This window comes from Mycteria americana, chromosome 5, assembly GCF_035582795.1.
Source record: "Mycteria americana isolate JAX WOST 10 ecotype Jacksonville Zoo and Gardens chromosome 5, USCA_MyAme_1.0, whole genome shotgun sequence".
In the NCBI taxonomy this organism is placed as follows: domain Eukaryota; kingdom Metazoa; phylum Chordata; class Aves; order Ciconiiformes; family Ciconiidae; genus Mycteria; species Mycteria americana.
The window spans coordinates 27,580,947-27,601,055 of record NC_134369.1 but is presented as its reverse complement, the minus strand read 5'-3'; the positions used below and the strand labels follow the sequence as shown (position 1 = coordinate 27,601,055).

General features: G+C 39.2%; 1 protein-coding gene across 2 annotated transcripts; it reads right to left on the bottom strand.

Moving 5' to 3' along the window:
- Positions 1-259: 259 nt before the first annotated feature.
- Positions 260-16,721, bottom strand: API5 (apoptosis inhibitor 5). 2 transcript variants are annotated; one of them, XM_075502529.1, is made up of 14 exons: positions 16,519-16,721; positions 12,802-12,963; positions 11,751-11,844; positions 10,651-10,716; positions 10,131-10,282; positions 8,585-8,791; positions 7,941-8,045; positions 7,157-7,246; positions 6,458-6,639; positions 6,149-6,242; positions 5,573-5,629; positions 4,563-4,639; positions 4,070-4,206; positions 260-2,435 (listed from the first exon to the last, which is right to left on the bottom strand). In XM_075502529.1, exons 1-14 carry the CDS (start codon positions 16,585-16,587, stop codon positions 2,356-2,358), a joined length of 1,572 nt encoding a protein of 523 aa, XP_075358644.1. In that variant the 5' UTR covers positions 16,588-16,721; the 3' UTR covers positions 260-2,355. The 2 variants fall into 2 exon arrangements, with proteins under 2 accessions (XP_075358644.1, XP_075358643.1); XM_075502528.1 differs by lacking the exon at positions 260-2,435 and adding an exon at positions 3,074-3,784.
- Between the last annotated feature and the right edge of the window lie 3,388 nt (positions 16,722-20,109).

The window sequence follows — 20,109 nt, the reverse complement described above, 5'->3', positions numbered from 1 at the left end:
TCCCAAGTGAGATGTATGACATGCAGCTTTTGCTGAATATTTAAATTCCTAACAAAAAATTTTGCATTTAAAAGTTGAATTACTTAAAAAGTTGAAACAGCTAATGCAGTCTTGCTAAGATCTATTCCTTAGTGGCAAACAGCTTGATACATCTATAGCAATCTAAGGAGTAAGTCACTAAAACAAAAGGGTACTACAGTACCCTTTTACTAAGCCAACACAAAACGTTGCAGAGTAACGGTGAAACAATGAGCCAAACAAAATTACAAAATGAATTTATTCCAAAAGCGTAAGGGAACATTTACAATTCAACAAGATGGTAAACAGGTGTCTCCACAAGAACTCACTGCATTAAAATTAAATATGAAACTGGGGAAAAAAAAAATTAACTACTATTGAGGCCACAAGAACTTTGCACATCACCTCTGAAAAACAGGAGTCCCATAAAGAAAACTCACTCGAAACTCACTGAGAAAATAAGCTGCTAGTACCTAGTTATTAGTCTAAATACAAGCTATGTTTAGGCTTTGAGATTACATTTTTAAATCCCCTCAAAACACAAATTACAGCCACAAGTGCAAAATACCTATTTTTTTTCTCAATGGCAGCTTATTACCCATCTAGTGCCTATTTTGAGTGACATCTTGATCTCACAAATTTGTCCTTGAAAGCTCTTAGCCAAGTTTGTTGGTTTTAGTGACAAGTCTGAGTTTAGCAGCTGGCATGTAATCAGAAATACAAAGTCAGCTCACATGCCCTGGAATGTCCAAAGTTTGCTGCCTACTGCTCCAGAGTTAAGCAAAAATAGGCTTCTAATTTAGCATCAACAATGTCTCTAACTTTGACATAGTTTCGGTATCCTGGCCTCCTGATTGTACTGATAAATATCAAAGAGTGTTAATGAAGACACCTGAGTTAGATTCACAAGCAAATACAAATGGAACTAGGTAGGGAAACATCACTTTCAGGCATTTGTCTGTGTCTGTGGATATCAAATGGCTGGACAAAAAAAGGAGGATAAGAAATAATATTCAGTCTTCTAAAGCCTAAGCTATTTTACATCAACACGCCCTGGAACACTTATTAAAATTCTTTTCCTCTGTCCCAACTTCTTTTTACTATCTGCTAATTCCTTTACAATGTTGAATGACCTGAGAAGTAAAAATTTTTGAGTAGTGAGAATAAAAAAAAAAACAAAACAAACCACATTGTGTTCTTTCATTGTATTTTCTGGGTGTATACCGGTAAATAAGAATCCCAAGTTGCTATGGAAAAAAATAGCATGGAATTGTTAACTTTTCCACCTGAACTGAACTACATAGCTGGAATTTTTCAAATGTTACCCAAAATACAATTTTATTTATATATTTTTAAATGCAACTGTATTGGTAAAAAAAAAAAACCCAAAACCAAAAAAAACCCCACAAAACAAAACAACCCCCCCCCTCCAACCCTCAAGTGCCAACTAATCCAGAAATCTGCAAAACACAGAAAAGAGCCAGGTCCTGCTATGGTCTAGCTCCAGCCTATGAAGCTTAATCACTGCATCAGTCTTTACCCGTTCCTGGAATAATTCTAGTCATTTATTGTTTTGTTTTTCCTGTTCCTTTACTGAAATTTCACGGCATAACTATATGCACAGATTCATATTAAACATTAAAAATTCATTTGCAAAACATCACTTTTGCAGTACAATGCACGGAGAAGAGTAAGATGTGCAAACCAAAAAACACCACATTCTCCACATCTCTAAGTAAAAGGACTACTTCATGCTACAAGCAAAATAAATTTCCATCCATGTTGCAAACTTTAAAAAACCAGCATGTATCTCATTCAATTCCATTTAAAAAAGTAAATCAAAGCAAATTTAACAATGGTACTCTTCTCCACATATTGCAAAATATGGTTACAGATAAGGAAAGGATTACTTCGGCTGCTAAGCTTATCTGACATGTATCTCTGTTGCCATGCCTTTCCTGTCCATTACTTAATACATAAACTCAATTATATAGTTTCAGTTATGCAGTAGCTGATTTTTAGGTTAATATACAAACTGTCAAGATGAGCTTTTGGTAAAACATCTACGCTCTTTTCCAATTTTGAATAAATCCTGAAGACACTTCAAAAATAAGAACCCAAAACTGCTGACTGTAAGCATCCAAAAATACAGTTGTAGTTTCACTATGGACAAGTTGTAGTCCGTTAGAAAAGTAGATCATACATACAAAGGTATAAAGAACATTTAAGTCAGTCTTAGTGGAAGGCAGTCCTTGAAGGAAACGATACTCCAAGCAAATTTGCTGAGTAGCACTTTCACTTTAGCCCTTCAGGGGCATGGAAGATTTAGCAGTCTACTCAGTAGATTCTTCCTCGGCTACGATTGCCACGTCCTCCCCAGCCTCTTCCTCGTCCACCCCGGAAACCACCTCTTTGCTCTGAAATAAAAGTCAAAACTCTTCATACAGGTTTTTATGCTGTACACAGATTAAAATTAAATAGCAATAACGAGATATTGAAGGCTAACTTAAGTCTCTGAAGCTACTCCTGCTTATATACCATGAGATCTCCAAGTTATGCCTTGATGGACCCCACTAACTGTAAAAGGATGTCAGGAGAACTAGCCTCTCTAAACTAAATGTAGTCTTTCTGCATACTAATACTATGATACATAACTGTGCCATTGTTTTAGAACTATATCTGGGCCAATCCATTATCACAGAATTGAAAACTGGTCTGTAAAGAACTTCATTAGGCTACCTAGCTCATTCTTCTGTCCAATAACACCATGTCGATCTTGAGGTGTTTGTCTGACTTGCTCCTAGTGATTTTATAAAATTATGGAAAACCACAACTTTGTCAGTCTGTCTGTCCTTTTCTATCCTTAAGTTATCACCAGCATACTTAAGTTTTTTGCTGGGCTGGTATCTTAACTATATACAGTTAAAAATCTTAGACATAGATGGATACCACACAAACTATTTGTATACCGTAGAAAATTTTTCCTTTCTCTTTAAGAACAAATCTGATCACTGCAAAAAATCCCACAAAATATTTTATTAAACTTTCTTCAGATTTGTTTGAAAATATATCAAACTCTCATTCCCCTTCCATGCTTTCTCTTCATGTACTGTCTTAAAATACAGGTCATACTAATCTACAAAAAGAACTGTGTGCTTATTTTAAAGAGTACAGAAATGAAAGGCTCATCAGAGGCCTAAGCATCTCACTAACAAGAAACAGTAGCAAGCAGTAAAACATTTCTGGTTGAAAACGTCCTAATTTTTAGAACCATAGGACTACAAGCTTATCTTAAAATACACAGGTGCATCACCTGAAATCTGCAGTTAAGAAATTTGCAAAATATTTTATTTTTTCTCTTTGTTTTATATATACGACAGTGCTTCGTATCAGTTTTTCAACCTACGGGCATGGGTGATAATTTGTCATAGCAGACTGTTTACTTGACAGAGGTAGGACCAATGGGCCTACAGGGAAGACAGCAAGAACAGGTTGCTGCCATTGTTGGGCCTATTCATCCAGTCTGCAACTGCTCTCACGTTTTGCCCAGAAATATGACTTGCAGAGAGACAGAATCACTGACTGGGACATAACTGTGTGTATGCACAGTGAACCTGGCAATTCCCAGAAGTTCTGGATCAGGTCTGCGACATCAGCAGTGGCTGTAATAGGAATTCAGCACAGGTCCAGTTGTATGACAGGAGGTGGCCCAGCTCTGCCACTTGCAGAAACTGGTCTGTCCAATGGGAAATTTGGGGTGTGAGTGCTGTGTGTCATAATAGAGAACACAATAGTTCAATTACTAACTTTATGTATTAAAACACTACTAAAACTAACTTGCAAATGACATACGGTTTATAGGCTGGTAACACTCAAACACTGTAATAGATCAATAGCTACAAAGAGACCATTACACACAAAAATTGGTAACAGTACGATTTGATATTCCGAGAATGTGATAGTAAGATAGATAGATACATAGCTTAATTTGTTTGTTCCCCCCAAGGCACAACTGTCACTAGACAAAGTTTTTCCAAGCTGCCTAACTTACCATAAGAAAAACTCCCCAGGTTACTGCTGTATTTTCCACTGGGAGGATTATATATTTGCCTGGCATCCCTTTTTGGTCCTGCCGAAGCTTTCTTTGGGGGTGAACTTGAGGTTGTATCTTCACTTGCTCTTTTTTGACTGACAGAAGAAAACAAAAACAGAACGTTACAGTCCTGTGGTGACAAGTACAGGAATAGCAGTTCAGCCTCAAAGATTAACCACTGGAAGCTAGCAGGAGCTAATGAAGATGCCCTGAATAATACTTCAAAAGAGGAAGTAAGCTCATATCCAGTTGATTTGGTTTATTGTATCCCTAAAGCAAGACTAAGATTATCACTCCACAGCCTTAATTCCTTCCAGGGTGGGTGTTATTTTTGATTGTGAAACTTCTAGCTCATGTGCTGTGTCTATTATATATACACAGCTTGGGATTTTATTTTGTAAACAGCAAAAAGTTATCACCACTGTTTTCTTTTTTTATGAAAAGCTCTTACCTTGCATCTGCCTTCTGTACTGGTTTCCAGGACAGTGTAACTGTACTTTTATAAGAAGGAGGAATGTGGAAGAGATCCTATGGAGGCAAAATTGGACAGTCTAGTCTACAGTTGAATTCATGTCGATTGCACTTCAAAATTTTAGCTACTACTGAGATTCCAGAGTAACAGTTACTTTCCAACAATTTTAAATCCTTTTTAAAGTCCCATGGCAGAGGGAGAAGGCAGGAGTAGCTAACTGTCTTACCTGGCTGCCTTAGCCCATACACTTTACTAGGAAATTCAAATGAGATTTATATTAACAGAATAGTGTCTTATACTGACATAACTATGCTTCCCCCCTCTCCCTATGCACATCAAGCATCTTATAATGAACCACAATGGCTCCTGCTCCCACAGGGAGACATCTGATATCCCTATGATGGTAAAAGATAGGCTTCTCAATACTTTGGGCAAACTTTTTGGTTTATCATGGTGATTGAGGGTGAGAGATGGGAAGTGAAGGAAGAGAGGAAAAGGTGATTAGAAGACATCAAAATGGTTTCAAGGGCTCTGGATGGAAGTCTCTTTCTGCAGCCCATCTGTCCTAGACTCTTTGGAGAAAAAGGTTCTGTATAGCAGCTTGCTTTGCCTCCTCCCTCCTTTACCATCTCTTTGCACCTCTTCAAGCTATTCCTTACTCCTCCCTGCCACTGCAGGAAAGGGAAATGACAAGGACAAAGGCTCGGCCAGAATCCAGAGATCCCTAAAGTAAGGTCTTCTGTTACTGTGGGCAACTAGTGCTGCAAAAAAAGGGCCTCAACACCCTAACCCAACAGCAGCAGCTGCTAACCAGCTTGCATAAACAGCAGATCCACGTCTCTTCAGAAACAGTAAAGTGGGCAGCAACCCTGAACTGGCTAACACTGACTAACTTAGCAACACAATAAAATTTAGTTCAAATCTATTCCTTTTTTCTGCGTAGGTTACTCTACTGTGCGAATTTACTCCTGCATAATGTGAGGACTTACCTTGATTAAAACATTAATGTTATTGGTTATTTTCAAGGCAACCACTTTAATCTTGTTCTGTAAAAAAAGAAACACCACTGAACACCTATTCTAGTAGCTTTAAATTATGCCAACTGCATTTGATGAGGTCGTAACATTAAACTGACTGCTCTTCCTAGTGAATTGCTATCCAATAGTAATAGTGAAAGGTGTGTACACTTCTGAGTTTTCATTACAACTATATTTAGGCTTCTTGCAGTTTTACACTAACTAGTTACTTTTAATGTTCCAGTGTACTTCCCACTAAATTCCCCCCCCCCCCCCCCCAATATATGAAAATTTCCCCTTCAAAACAAAATGCAGAGCACAGTTAAGCCAAATACATGTGGATGCAGAGAACAGCCAACAGTAAAAACTAAAAGATCATCTTAGCTTGCAAAATGCAGCATCAGGTAAGATGCAGTTGCAATAGATGTTAGCAGTATTATTCCCTTAATCTATTTGTATGTTTACAACAGGCTGCAGCCCATTAATGTGTGCCAATGGTTATTTCTGTAGGCTCAATTAGAAAAATCAGAATTCCTGAACAATACTTACCTCTTCTGTTTTCAACGCTTCTCCTGTTTTTCCTTGAAGTGCTAGCCGAAGCTGTCGGATATACACCTGCAACCCTCGAGCAAAATACTGTAGCCTGAAAAATTTAAAAGCAATCTGTTAATACATTTTACATATTCCCATAAAAATAAAAGCATAAGCAAAGGGAAGCTGTAATATCCTTTTTTTTCCCCTTTAGGAAAAATGCTCAAAATAAGTCTTCTATCAACCCAATTTGTGCTTCTTTAGCATCCAGACAATAATAATTCACACTTTCTAACAGAACTCTAATACTTGCCTCTAAACGATTACCTGATTTTAAAGTCTTTCAATTTCTCTGCATTCAGCTTGGCTGTGAGGAAGTCCGGAAGTTTACGGCCCAGCTGATGGAAGCTATACAATAAACACTCCACATAACTGAATTGCAACTTGGGCTCTTCATTGCCAGCATTTTCCCCATTCTCTGCTTCCTCTGGAGGAAGGGGCATATACTCCTAATGAACAGAAAGGAAAAACAAGTGCATGAGACACATTTACGCAGACTGACTGTTCTTTTGCCGTGTTTGAAATGGAGGGTTTATTTATGCTGACAATTTAAGAAGTATGCCCCATCCCTATACTAACGTGATGAACTGCTGCATGAAGTCCCGGTGCAAGTGGTTGGCCTACACTTATGTGACTTGACACCTCTGACACAGAGGAAATATTATGGTAGCACTGCTACCACAGGAAGCAACAATGTACTGCACCAATGCTTCTGAAACAGCACTGAATTTACTTAAAATTGTCAGTGCAGACACAGCCTTTAATGAGATCAACACAAGTCTCTCATGACTATAAAAAAGAACAAAACTACATGAGTTTACTTGATTAAAAACATTATGCAGATGACAGCTCTCTGTATCTACAAAGGCTTTGAATTGCAAAATGATGTTTGACCTTATATCATGGACAGACCTATCTTTGAAATAGCCACTTTAGAAAAAGGATGAATAGAAGAATTAGTCTTACCAGTAATTTATCAAACAGCTTCTTCAAATTTGATTCAAGCTTTTCCATATCACCACAAAATGAACTCATTTCAGCAAGAAGCTTCAAAACCTACACATGAGGATAGCCGGGTTTTTGTGTGTTAACTGAAAAGTACAAATGCTTAACTTTCAACCTAAAAGCGATTATCACATCATTGCGGCTGGCACAGTAGAGGTCAGCTATTACAATTAAACCCCTCCCAGACATCAGGAAAGAATACAAGGAGAAACATGCCTAGTCTGTTCTTCATGTCCTCAAACAGAAACACAGGTTTGTGTGTCTAATCCCAACAAGCATCATTAGTCAACAGGTAAACAAAACTTCATCTCCCCTGTCTGCAGCACAACTCACCTTCAAAGTGAGATTCACAGAGATCTAACTGAAGCTACAGCACTGATTAACGTAAACAAAATTACAGACATTAAGCCACTCCCTTAGGAGGCTAAATTAGCACAAGCCATGCAACAATCATTTCAGTAAATGCTATGTGCTTCAAAAAATTGACAGTAATATAAAAATGATTACATGGATCTACTTATTCTAGCCTTGCCTCAAAAGCTTAGGATAAATGACACAAGCTTTAAAAGGCAATGCTCCATCATGCCTCAATAAAGCAAACATTTTTTTTTCTAGCGTAGCTAGTTTTCTTCCAAGCCAAGAACTGAAAACCACTTAAGAAAGGAGTTAGCAATTTTTAAAATAGCTGTCTTCATCTAAGATGCTTATTTTTTACAATTTGAAAGACATTTTAGCTTTGGCTTACCTCTAACTGGATATCAAGACCCTCCACTGGAGTAGTCAAAGAACTGAGGTTTGGCAGAACATGCTCACAGAAGTAAGTAACAAATTTTGTGGAATGAACATTTTTCTGCAAAAAACACTGCATGTTATTCAGGCTACTCTTTGAGTCTGAAGGAATTAAATGTTTTCCCCCCATCACTCTGCCACCCTTATAAATGCCTACCACACAGCTATACCTTAAAGCTTTATTAAACTTCCCTCTAACTCCTAAAATGCAGAGACCCATCCAGGTAGCTTAAACTCAGAGGCTGTCTGCAACAGGGGCTGAAAAGATTGACTATAACTCAAGAACAGGCCTTTAAGTGCTGCAATTGCCTGGCACTAGACTTGAAATAATCAAACTCCTATGTATGAACCTAATGTGAGAATCTTGTCATAATTCACTGTAACATCTTAAATTTGAAAGAAAACATCAAAAAGCAGAGAATAACACAAAAGCTCTTTGTATTCGGAGGCTTTAAGGATGTTTTACAACATTTTAATACATTAGAAGCTGAAGAAGTACTGATATGCTGTCATTCTAACATACTCATTGAGAATGCTGAAGAGAAGCTACAGCCATTAACCTTCCACAATATGCCTCATGCAAAGCAACTAAATACATACTGAGAAGAGTGGCACTGCCTGCCGTGTACACTGTAGAAGTCTGTCCACACAATCCGGATCAGATGGATTGAACGTTTGTTCCAGGTCGGCTTGTTCAGCTACCAGCTCCACTAGTTGTTGCCTCCCACTTACTGTCTGTAAGCTTTTTAATCCAGACAATATTTTCATGAACAGAACAAATTCCTCGCCCGTCACATCTTCCAGCACCTTAACAGAACACCAGAAAATATATTTCTATGGTGGTAATTTGCAAACCTCCAAGTCAAACCTACTTGATTTGAAAACGTAAAGTATGCAAATATTTATCATTTAAATTTAGCTTCTAGTTATTTAAAAACACAAGTTTAAAGAACACATGAAAACATGCAGTGTAATTGTATGCACCTCCAAATTAAAGTAACTGCCATCAAGTTGTGCACAGGAAACATTTTTTCTTGAACTCTAACCTTAAGAACAAATTTCTTATCTAACAAAACTGTATGCTTCAGGCAGAATAAACATTCAATGAGTATCTACTCATTACTGATTGTTTTAATACTTTCTTTATCTTTCTCAGCATGGGAAATGCACAGGAGTCTCATGAAATTCAAAGACAAATGCAAAGTTCTGCACCTGGGATGAACTAACTTCCCTGTATCAGCACATGTTGGGGACTGACTGGGGAACTGCTCTGCTGAAAAGACCCTGAGGGTTCTGGGGGACAGCAGGCTAAACGTGTCAGCAGCATTTCTTGGGTGATGAACAGTGTCCTGAGCTGTGACAAGAGCATAGCCAGTAGACTGAGGGAAGCAAAGGTATTGAGGATTCTCCTTTGCTACGCCCTCAAATCTAGGAATACTGCACTTAGTGTCGGGCCCTCCTGTATGAGGAAGTTGCTGATAAGCTTTAGAAAGCCCAGCCAACAAGGTGATCAATGTCTAGAGCACATGACCTGTGAGGACAACCTAAGGAAACTGGGCTTTTTCAGCCTAAAGGAAAAAAGTCATAAGGGAGTGAGGTGACCTAACACTAATCTTCCAATACTTAAGAGCAAGTCACCAAGAGTAGAAGCCAGGTTCTTCACCGAGGTCGACAGGGCGAGAATGAGACAATGATACAAAACTGAATGGGAGGTTCCAACTGGATAAAGAAAACAAAAAATCACATGGAGGACAACTAAACATTGGAGCTGGTTGCCCAGACAGTATGGGAAATCTTCACCCTTAGAGGTTTTCAAAACCCAACTGGACAATGAGAAATCTGACGTGAATTCAGCTGAGCATGATTTACTGAGGTGATCAATCTCCCAAAGTCCCTTTCCAATGTGAATGATTCTATGATTCTAATACAAGTCACTCTACAAAATGAGAAGAGCCTAGCATTATTTTAACATTTCCACAAAAAAATGCTGTAAAGTTTGGATTGTAGCAGAGCAGGATAACTAGGAGACCGCATTTGTACAATGCTTAACTCTACATCTGGTTTAAACCAACAGACCTCCAAAGCAATGCCAGTGATAAGGGATGGTTTAATAATACTTAAGTTTGTACTGAAATAAGACACTCACCTTCTTTGATTCAGTCAATATGAACTCTTCTACCTCCTTTGTCATCACCTCCTCAGGCAGGGTTTTCAGTTTTGTAGAGAGGAACTTGATGGCTCGCTCTCTCACAATATCCTCTCCCTGAAGAATTTGACTGAATAAGCCTCCCAGAGTCCCTGAATGGAGCACAAATCAGGTAATGCAAATTATTTTAGAAGTTAAGAGCTGAACCTTCTATGCAGAAGAAAGGAGTTTTCTCCTGTAAGACTCCATGACACATTTTAAAATAACTGCTATACTAACTTTTAAGAAAAACCACAATTTTCACGTAGCTTGACATAAGGACCCACATTCTTTTATGGGTCTGTATAATTCAGATCCACAGTTATTGAAAATTTCAGTATTGTTTGTAAAACCAAACAATGAGTGTGTATCTCTAACTTTTGCATTGTACTAAGAAGATACAAAATTGAGTCCTGTTCTTGTCCTACTAGAGACTGGGAAGCATTAATAAAAGATATTTATAGAAAAATGTGTCCTTTACCTTTAGCATCCATCTTAAATATACTGAGCAAAGCATTGTTCACCAAATTGAATTCTGCAGAATCATCTGAAGAGAGAAAAAAAACCTGATATGCATATCCTTGAAATGCAAACATAACAGCAGAAAAACAAAGATCTCTGATATCACACAAATAGTATTCTATCCTCAGCATTTAATTATAAACAACAGAAGTTGCATTTTTAACGAATACTAGACTGAGGAAGTAGAAAACCATGATTATGAAAGCTGAAAGCAAAACAAAAAGCTATTTGCCACTTCAGCCTCCCTGCCAAAAAACTTGAACATTACAAACTTGATAGGACTGAAAACTTGAAGAGAAGTTATTAATCAATATATTCAGTCTTTTTAAGGAACAGCTGAATAAACAAGCTGACTTTTACTAAATTAAGATAAAATGAATAGTTATTTCTTTTTAAACTCTTAAGTAATCTACAGTATTTCTAGGTGGGAGAAACATTTTTCCTCTTGAACTAAATGGAGAAATATGTAAGTGTCAAAAAAAAAAGTCTTCCGAGAAGCCTTGAGACTTGCATTTTTAATACAAATTTGGACATCTAATATTTAGCACTCTAACTTACTGAGATTAAAAAAAAAAAAAACATATTGTATATTAAATTCTGAATTAAATATTTTGTACCAAAAATGCATTGTATGGAAGAAAATGCCTTCAGGATTTTTAAAGTTCCTGACTACCTGGTTTAGAAATCCAGTAACTCTTTTTTCAGAAGGCAATTTGTTGCAGTCCATAACTGGAGGGTTTTTTTTTTCCCCTCTCTCCCCTTTTTCTAGAGATGCTTTCAGAGAACTTGAATGAAAAAAATTGTTATATTTAAAAGAAAGATTTTCAGTTTAGATTAGGATAATTAATAGCCTTTCAGCAGAAGTAGCATAACTGTACAGCAAATATAAAGGGGGGGGGGGGGGGGGGGGAAAGAGTAAAGGCAGGACATGAATGGCACTGGGACAGACTGCTTTGTAACAAATTATGAATCAACAGAAAATGTTTTACAGAACAAAACTGCAGACATTTTTAGGTGTTGCACAAGGAGATCAGCCAGGAAACTACCAATGTCTCCTACCTGACTGCAGAAGCTGGGTCAGTATGTCTGCTACCCGAGGAAGATTATCTCCAGTGGCAAACTGAGGCAATTCCTTGATTGCTTGTCGCCGGATCTGTTAAAATTGTCAGTATCACGGAAATGAAAAAATGTTAAAATTTAAAGTAATTAAAAAAAAAAAAAGTCAATCAGGCAATTCAGCTACCAAATTTTGGCAGAAAAAAAATCAGTCAAATTTGAGAAAATGGCTGCATTCTTTTAACATGAGTATCATATTCACAAAGCGATGTTCAATTTTCAGACTTTAATGGAAGTCCAAACTTCATATTTTCTATGAAACTATTATGACGTGTTTATGAAGAAAATACATTTTTCTTAGATCTAAGCAGCACTGGAGAAAAACCAAATTCAAACAGCACCTCTGTTCACAAAATCATTCATTTGATCAACAAAATAAAGGGCTGGAATCTGTGTTATTACGGAGTCTTATTTGCTAACAGGAAGGATAGTTTTACAGTTGTGCATATGGCAGAGATAAACACTAGGTTTTGTTTCCAGCACTGACAAAAATCCTCGAATGGTCTGCCCAAATAATTTAAGATTTGATAACCAAAGATGCTTCAAAGATACACCTTCTATCAACACCACAGAAGCAGAATGAAGCATCTCAAGACTTCTGCAGGAATAATACATTCAGAATCACATCCCCATAGGTCTTAGGTGCAAAAAAATTTTCTTGCCTCCCAGCAGGATTTATTAGAATCAATTACCAAAGTGCTTTTTGAAAAGACAAACTGTAACAGATATTCAAATAAACTGTATCTAAGTTTCTTTCTTTCTACAGAGCTATTCCTTTGACCAATGATGGGACTGAAAAAGACAAATGAAAACTGATGTACCTTCCCATATCATCACACAGTAGATTCTTCTACTGCAGGAATACAATTAAGCATTCTTAAGTTTTCCAAAGACCAACCCTCCCCTCCCAAAAGACATAGCCTATTAAAAAAAAGAAAAGAATAACAAAATATAAATTCAACATATGAACTTGCTACAAGGTTCTTATTCTTACAGAAACATCTTCATCCTCACAGAGGTCCAACTGGGCATTGATAGCCGAGTCAGCTAGCTCAGGAAAATGCTTGAAGAACTTAGGAATAAACTGGGCTGCAAGCCTCTTCTCCTTCGCACCTCCTTTTACACCATCCAAGATCACCTGGTATGCATCCTTATGCTGAAAGAGGAAAACCAGAACACATAAATAGAAAAATCTTGGGGTAGTCTCAAGACAAGGAAAAGATGTTTTCTCTCCCATCCACTTCAGCTATTTAAGTGAACTACATTGTAAAAACATCATACAAAGAAATTAATTTATCTCTTAGACCAATATAAGTGTGACAATTTAGTAAAATTTGCCTCTATTGACTGGTTTTTACTGTTATTCTGGTTCCTCTGTCTGTTCAAGTGCTTACCATTCAAACTGCCAGCCCTAAGGCTAACAGCTCTTGCACACCACTTGTGATTAGACTAGTGCATACTCAAGGAATCACATAATCACCTTCACTGAACTTGGGCAGTTCTTCAAAGAGTTTCTGCCTTCTGTCTGCTTGTTTATTGCCTCTCAAGTAGAGGTCACCTCTCCCAACAACTTTGCCACTGGAATGGATCACAAATGATGCTAACGTATATTGCGCTAAAGCATCTTTGTCATATATTCAAGCAGCTAACTTAATCTGAGATAAAACATAGTTCTTAAAAAGATCTGTTAACAGAGGCTAGATTAAAAAAAAAAAGTCTCCAGTTGAAATATAGAAATAAACACTTCAGCAACAGAGCAGAATATTCTCTAGCTGCTCCAACTAGAATCACACAGGCGTTTCCGATTTTGTGCCTGCAGGACTGAAACTTTAGAATAAATGGAAGTCTTTGTTGTGGTTAGCTATGTGTTTGCGAAATAAAAGTCAGCATTATTAGGATCCTAGCAGAAATCACAATCTTCTATCATTAATTTTCCTCATGGTTGTGAAAAGAATGCTTTAGATAACTTATCCTACTTCGAACAGCAACATCAACAGCACAGGACACTGCTTTATTTACATTAAATTTCCCAGAGCTACATATATCATCACCCCTACTCCACATAAAAGTTCACCCATAGCAAATACAGATACTAATTTACAAAGCAGTACACCACATTAATTCCCTCTAAAGAAAGCTGTATTTTGACATTCAGTACCAATGCTCCTTAAAAACTCCCTACACCTTGTTGATAGCTCTTCATGTTGCCAGATTCTGAACTGGATTGGGACACTGATCTGGAAGAAAAATAACCAAGGAAAGAAATGGTTGCTTTTCAGCTGATCCATATCTCCATCCAGTTTGCTCTGTAGCTGTGCTAACACAGCGCTCTCAACAGCAAAGGCAGGAATGAGCCAGCACAAACTAACAATGAAATACACATTATTATAGTCACAGGTTCTCAGACTGCACATTAAGAACAACTTTTTTGTGGAACAAATTACTTAAACTTAATACGTATTACAAAAGCATACATACAGCAATGAAATAGAGTAGCTTGTGTTCCATGAATTTGTATTACTGCACACTAACTACTCCTATCATTTAGGCAAAATACAGTTCAGTCAGGAGTTTGTTTTACCCTGTACCTGGCAGCACCAAATGCTCAAGAAAAAAGCATGCAACTGCAGAAGCAGCATGATCCTTCAGTTTTTGCACACTTCCTCCCAATCTGTAACACAGGAATGTCCTAAGCCAAAGACAGTGTCCAGACCTTTATTTTTAATAACTATCAATTCACCAATCATCCACTAATTTCTCTAGATTAGTTCTTGAACCAATTAATATATAATGTCCTGTGACAAGCTTCACAATGTGTTATGGAGAAAAGTTCATCTTCCTCTTTATTTTAAGCCTGCTTCCTAACAGTTTTTCAAGTTCTCACCTTCATTCCACTCATGAGGTAGACTCATCATACCTGAGACTCTTTCTCAACTGAAACACTCTTTTACAAGCTCAATACTTCTGGTCTTTTAAATTACTCCTCTTAATGTCATACTTCTGGTTGTCCCCTTGTTCTTCTCTTCATGTTCAAAGTTTCTTTTTTGAGATAGGGTGACTATGACTTTTTGTAGGGAGAGATCATGTTCATAAGGTTGTTAAGAGATAATAAAGTAATAAGTGGGATAAAACTGATGAATAAGGAACAATTACTCATGGCTTCTCAGAATGCAAAAATTGGAGACATCAAATAAGATTATGAAATGACAAGTTCAAAGGAGATAACTCCTTCAGAAAGGTTAATGAAGCAATGGAACATTTTGCCACAGAATGTCTGTATGCCACAAATATAATCAGTTAAAAAAAGCATCAGAAAAATTCGCTGAAGAACAATCTAGCAAGATATACTAATTACAAAGACACTATCTCTGGCTCTGGAAGCCCACAAGCTGTAGTGAGGCAAAGCTGGGAGAGTATATCGGGAATCATCATTCTATACTTACCCTCGAAGGTTTGTACACATGTGCTATTGATCCCTGTCACAGGCTGCATTTCTTAACTATGCTGGAGTTTGTTCTAAGATGGCCATTCCTATCTTACAAAAGCTACCCACAATAGTAAAAATGATGATGGATTACCTATTTGTAAAACGGCATAGTAACAGCATCTGTTTTATTCTGCATCTCTCCCCATAGTTCCCAACATTTTAGCTGCATTTTTTGGTTGGCTCTGAGATTATGTTTTTGTTGAACTGTCTGCAAGGATGCTTTGTTTCACTAGGGCATAATTACACAAGCAAAGTAAACAGACTTGAATTAAAAAGAAAAAACCTTTTTTTAAAAAAAAAACCCAAACAACCACCATATTATTTGTTCTCTTAAAGAACTTGCCAAATGACCTTGCATAGTAGTATCTAGTTTAAAATCCTCTGCTAGGTATGTGCAAATCTACTTTCCTACTTAGGTACATTATAACAAAACAACAAAAAAGTACCTGCTGCTTTTTCAGGTAGCCATTCAGTAAAGTGAGAGCCTAATGCAGTTCAAAAACTAGTTTTAACTAACCACAATATCTTGTGTTGGTAATATACTAAGCCATTCTCTTTTAAAAATAATTCAGTAACGGTATAAACAAACGGCAGATCTTGCCAGGATTTTACAGGCAAAAATCTTCTTTAGCTGTGAGGATGGACCTTCCATTGTTGCCTTAAGGGGGAAAAAAAAAAGGGGCTACAGACTTCACCTTCCTCCAACAAGCCTTTTAGCAAGAGAGCCTGCCAGAAGCTCTCCGGAACTGCAAGAGCACTGGATCAGATTTGGATGCCTACCGGTGTCTTTTTTAAGGCCTGAATTCGCCAGGCGAAACTCCTCGCCCCCATGCAAAAAGCAGTCTGACTCTAGCTAGTAACTAGTTAATACCCGCGACGCCACATTTAAAAGGAGAGCTGCCGACAGGGCGGGAGAAGGAGGAGGATGCTGCAAAAGCGAGGAGAGCTGCTACCGTCCTTGCAGAACCGCAGGCGCGAAGCTCATCTCTACCCGCCCCCTCTCTCCCCCGCCACGAGTCGTGAGGAAACCTACAGCGAGAACAGTCCCGGGGCTAGCCGGTTGTCCAGCGGGGCGAGCAGCCCCTCTAGCGGCATCCCGTCCCGCTCGCCCACCGCCCGCCCCGTCTCAGCGCGCTCAGCCCGGAACTCCCCGCGGCGACGCCGCCGCCGCGCTACTCAAGCCCGAGGCCTAGCGAGGCCTTGCAGGCCGCAGCCACGCCGCACCTGGCCCGCCGTCTCGGTGGCGTCCGCCAGGATCCCGTAGTTGCGGTAGAGCTCCTCCACTGTGGGCATGGTACGGCGGGGAAGGGGCAGAAGCCGCCGCTGCAACCGAGGCCGCCACTACCGAAGCCGCCACTGACGCTGCCGCCGCTGAGGCCGCCGCTACCGCTCAGGCCGCCGCCGTCAGCACCAACGAGGCGGAAGTCCCAGAGCGGCCGTGTGCCAGCGCTTGCGCAGCGCCCCCAGGCGGTTGGCGGTGGAGCTGCCGGGCCGGGTTAACGGCGGGGCGGGGGCGGGGGGGAGCGTGGGCGTGGGTGCGCGGATTCCCCCCACGCTCCCCCCCAATGTGTTGTATATCAGTGGAGTTTAGGGGTATTAAACGGCTATGCAATGTAAACAGGAGCGCCCCGGCTCCTGCGTGGCGCCTCGTGTCTGGGTTTTCGTAATCGGAGCGCAAAACATAACACACTCTCACAACTGCCTGGTATTAAAAATATTTCAAAATTAGGTGGTTTTAATCCGCCTGGCCCTCAATCTCGAGCCACGGCACCCAGCAGCTTTTCCTGCTGTCAGGGGCGTGGTACGGGATGTGTGTGTTTGCTCAGGGATGTGCCATGTCCTTTACCTTTTTGCAGCCTTGCTTTTTTTTTCTGGGCTTTTCTTCGCACTCCTCCTCCTTTCCCTGATTGCTGTCTTCCCCCAGCTACTCGTTTCTGTATCCTTTTTTGTCTCTCATACACAAATACTATGAAAGCTGTATGGGAAGTGCCTGTCATACACTGAGCTCCTGGTGCAAGAAAGAGAGTGGTTTCCCATGAATTGGTGACTTTAATCTTTTCCTGCAGAGGAAAATACCCCCTAATTCCAGCCTATAGAAACCGAAGTATCTGCAACTAATGCCAATGGAGGCAGCATGCACGCAGCAGGCTCAAATGACCTAAATATAAATAGTGGCAAAAGTTAAAAGGCTGTAGCAGTGTCTTCCCCTCATCTCAAGATGCTTTAGCATCCTTCTGATTTCACAGGCACTTGAAAGAGAATTCCCCTCAGTCAGCCTGAGGCTGAGCTAAGCAAAACGCTGGACCTTTCTTTCATATCCTTCCCAGCAGGATGAAGGGCACTTTTGGAGGCATTCGAAGCCCCGGTCTCTCTCCAGAGCCCGTGCAGGCAGACCACATGCAACAGGGATGTACAGCGGCATCAATCATTTACCTTCCTTTCGTTGTTCCTCTGCTCTTACAGTGTTTCAGCAAGTGGCAGCAGTGACCGCATCAGTCACCTTTCTCTGCCTCTTTGACTTGAGGCCCGGTGCCCTTACCTGTCCACAGGTGGATCCATGTGGCTCTTGCATGCTCTGATGGGGTTTGAGGGTGCAGAAGCTTGTGGCTGCTGTCAGATCCAGGAGAGCACTAAGCACTGCCTGACCCTTGGTGTGCTTGTGACCATCACATTTACCCAGAGTAACCTTCTTAAAAGAATATGCTGGTTAATCTTAGTAGTGGGAACAAAATATAACACGAGAGAAAAAATATTTTTCATGCATCAAAAGAGCTATGTGCATGACTAGCTTACCTGAACCTTTCATTTTCTAGGAAGGGACAGCTTCCTCAGGCAGCCTGGTGGATATTAAGAGATGTCAATCTCTTGCCCTTCAGCGTCTTCCAGGCAGCATCATGTCTGAATGCAGATTTTAAAACTGTCTATAATCAGCTTTATCAGCACCGCCATGGCAAGCTTTTACAACTTGGCCAGAAAGTAGGAAAGATGAACCTCCCATTTAATTGCTTTTTAACCCCCTTGAAATCTTTACATAGATGAAGCTGCCTCGTTATCTCCTTTTCTTGCTTGTTTCCTCAACAACACGCTATTAAACTGTGATTACATTCTATAGCAAACATTGACAATCAGATAAATATGTAGCATTCATGCATTTCTGTATGTACAAGAGCTGTGGAGAAAAAAAGAGAAGAAGTAGGCATGAATGAAAATGGGTGTGAGAAGGGTTGTGTGCCTTCTGGGAAAGACTGGCACTTCGTGGTGGAGCAGAATGGGCGCTTGAGATACCAGTGATGGGAAAGTAAGGTGAACTCAACTGATGGACTTTGGCTGCACTACAGGGAGATTAATGGGTGGGGTGGGATGGTAAGCAATTTCAAAATACTATAATAACATTATATATTTTGTTATATCTAGGTATATATGTATTATTTTAATAATTTTTATGTATGTTGTATCATAACATATATTATATGCCTTGGATTTATACTTTTTTACCTTCTCTGGCAATGATACATTCAGCTGCGCTCATCATCTTTCTAACAAGAGAACACATAAAATGAAAAGGGGTATTCAGAGCCACATTAAGAAAATGTTTTCTCTGAGGTTCGTTCTATTTCCATCCTTTGATCTTCCATGCATCGTCTTTTGGTTTTTTTTCCTCACCTACTTCCTTGTTGCTTTACATCATTCTTCTCTTTGTTTTTTCTCTCCTTACAACAACTTCCATTTTCCAGTCTCTAGTTTTCACTTATATATGAAATATATATGAAAAATATATGAAATATTTTTATAATGAACCTGTTCAAAATTAATCACCGTTAGTCTTTAGCATTAATACGGAAGGAACGTGAATTAGGAGCTGATGGTGTTGTACGTTTAGGACAGATTGTTGAAAATTATTTTTCAAAGTTAGTCAGGGATCTCTTGGTTTGTTAAAGTTGGGATATTTTTGGAAATGTATCTTTAGAAACTCAAAACCTTGAAATGCACATTTGAGAATGACACATAGCTTTTTCAGACTCTGCAGTGCAAGCCTCCTAGTTTCATGAAATATGATTAATCTGGCCATCAGTCAGAATTTTCCTCTCTTCTTTCTTCAATCTCCTCACGCCTACGCATGTGGAGATAACCCCACGGTAAGTTACAGTCTCATTTGATAACGAAGTGTTACCATTATACATTTGACTTCCATTCCTGCACACTGCCCATTAATCCATGCACACTGGAATCCTTGCAGATCTCTGCACAATTTTCAGCAGTTTCTCCAGAGGAAAAATAATTTACTTGTGAAATCAATGAAAATTGTTTTTTTCCTCAGAGGAAAAAAAAAATTACTATTCTTATCCAACAGCTGCCTTGGTCTTTGGTGGATGACAGACTTCAGACAAAGCCACAGACAGGGGCAATAATAGACTTCTATTATGACCATGACAGAAGGAGAAGACACGTTTAATGGAAATTTCACACTGGAACAGTGGTTTAATCACATGAATCCTCAGGTACCAAACCTGTAAGGTTTCTGTGGGCCAGATACCCAGTGGATAATAAAGTGTCTGAAACTATGTCCTTTTTGTTGGTTTATGCTGGATGAGCAATTGACCCTGAATTCTTCTAATTGTCTGTTTCTCACTCTGTAGACTTGGGCTTCAGTCACTAATAGAGCTTAGTTGTACAAATGAAGGGATTATCCCCCATCCATCTTAAAAATTCCTTGGTGTTTTTCAGAAGAAGGTGTCCAGATATCATGGGGGGAATACAGTGAAGGCATAAAAATGTTCAGAGATGTAAAGCCTTTTATTAGCACACATTAGAGGT